Raw genomic sequence first — 2,201 nt, forward strand, 5'->3', positions numbered from 1 at the left:
TATCCCGGGTCCCCAGCAGCCCTCCTGGTCCCGCTATGATCACTTGCGTCCCGCCCAGATCCCAGGTAAAGATCTGAGCGGTGGAAGTGTCAAAATCACCTGTTGTCAATGTGATTATACTAAGCTGCACGGTGTCACAGTGCTAACAGAGTTTACAGTCCCATTCATTTAACAGCAGCTAGCGGTTAGCCGCTAAGCTAGCGCCAGCTTTCACTCAGAACTTACTTGATTTTGCTGCTCCTACAGTCAGATGAAGTTGGTTGATGTTGAATCTCTGTGAGTAATCCTTATATCCACATGCTCTTCGAACTGCAAACCGTTTGTTGTGGACCATCTGTAAACTTTTATGCCAGAACTAAAAACACCGGCAGGAAATCGCGGTTTTAAAGGGGAGGCAGGGCTTTGTTTTTCTGCAATTTGATTGGTTGGGCTGTCACATCAATCAAACCTGGCTCTAATTTGATTGGATGTTGGGCCGACACACACGGATGTAAACATACACAAACAGAGAGACCGCGGCGCGCGGCTTTTTCTTGATATACTTTATAATATACTTTATAATCCGTGGATTTGGGGGAAAAATAGCAAGTCTTTCCGAGTCAGAGGGCTAAAGTCCGAGTCAAGTCACAAGTTATGTATATCAAAGTCCGAGTCAAGTCACGAGTCAGAGGTAGGAAAGTCCAAGTCGAGTCTAAAGTCGCCAAATTCATGACTCGAGTCTGACTCGAGTCCAAGTCATGTGACTCGAGTCCCCACCTCTGGTGCCCGGTCACCCCCACAGCGACACCCCCGCCAAAGGCAAGCTTTTCTCAACTGCAGTTTTCTGTCTGCTCCTGATTCACAACATTTTATTTGTTTTTATTTTTTACTTTATTGCCTTAGGATTCAGAAATACAGACAGTTAACATAATTGTAACAAGCACACACATGCGTTGAGATTGGGCATATTAGCAGGTATGAAACTGAAGGCAGAGATGTGTACACACATGCTCACATTTATGTGACCTATTCTTATGTGTGGAAACACACACATCCATGTATCCTTACGCATATCCATACATGTCCATATATAAACAGATACATAAACAGTCAAAATAAGGGTATTAGGATGAAGACAGTCGTCCAAAGATGTAGTTAACGTTATTTAAATATAATTGTCACTCTCAGCCATCGTTTCAAAAAAACATCAGTTTTTAGTTGCAGTTGGACAGTCAGGTATTCTCATGTAGACTTGTTTCAGTTTTTGTATCCACTGGGTTATTGTTGATGGATTATAAATAAATAACTACACAGTTTTAACTTTAATTATATTAAATATGAAGAAATTACCACTTGACAAGCACATGAATTGGAGTGGGGGGAAAACCACAGACTGCCTGTGTCCAGCTGTTAGGGCAGTTGTGACTGAGGCTGTAAGTGCAGTGACAGTAGATACACTGGACTCAGTGTTGAGGAAAAATGAAGCCGGGTTGTTTGCTGCAGTGAACCTCTTTTGAAAACAACTTCTGTGCAGAATTTGACAACGATTGTTGCCATGTGACTTTTGTGTTTGTTTCTGCAGTCCCACACACTCTTTCAACCCAAAACCTGGGTAAGGGAGGGGGGGACGGTGCAGCTTGACAGGAAGTATCTGCAGGCGGAGTATAAAGGAGTCCGCTCTGACGAGCTTGTCTACAGCATCCTGACTGCAGAGGGACGGCCCCGATACGGTACACGCTTCCCTCCATGTTACTGTGTGAAAATGTGTGAACTTACATGATGCTAACCTCAGGCGTGAAAGGATGTAACATCACCTTCATCCTTCCCTCCAGGTGAGGTGGTTTTGGTGTCCATGCCTGCCGACAGCCCACCTGATGGCTGGCAGCCCTCCCTGGTGGACGAGCGAGGCTTCACGCGTACAACCTCTTTCACCCAGCAGGATGTGAACGATGGCACCGTCTGGTACCGCCACTTTGGCTCTGGTCACAACAGTGACTCCTTCCAGTTCCAGGTCAGAGACGACTCCTGCAAATCCCCTCAGGTCCTTCTCACAGCAGTCAGGCCATAACGGTCTGTGCTAGATCAGGACTTTCTCCCTGTTCAGTCTCACCTTGTCAGCAATGATCCAGGCCTGAGTGCAGTTGCCCTCCCATAGATTAGGTAGCTCTGAAGTACACAGCAGTAGCAGCAGAACATGAGCCGAGTAAAGACAAAAGAAGAAA

General features: G+C 45.8%; 1 protein-coding gene across 1 annotated transcript in view; it reads left to right on the forward strand.

The window, feature by feature from the left end:
• The window catches only part of LOC112139781 (extracellular matrix protein FRAS1), a gene marked incomplete at both ends in the record, with an annotated part of 70,565 nt that extends 68,575 nt beyond the window's left edge, over positions 1 to 1,990 (forward strand). The window contains 2 exon segments of the mRNA XM_024262611.1: positions 1,562 to 1,709; positions 1,812 to 1,990. Coding sequence (XP_024118379.1) covers positions 1,562 to 1,709; positions 1,812 to 1,990 — 327 coding nt within the window.
• Between the last annotated feature and the right edge of the window lie 211 nt (positions 1,991 to 2,201).

This window comes from Oryzias melastigma, unplaced genomic scaffold, assembly GCF_002922805.2.
Source record: "Oryzias melastigma strain HK-1 unplaced genomic scaffold, ASM292280v2 sc00368, whole genome shotgun sequence".
Lineage (NCBI taxonomy): Eukaryota > Metazoa > Chordata > Actinopteri > Beloniformes > Adrianichthyidae > Oryzias > Oryzias melastigma.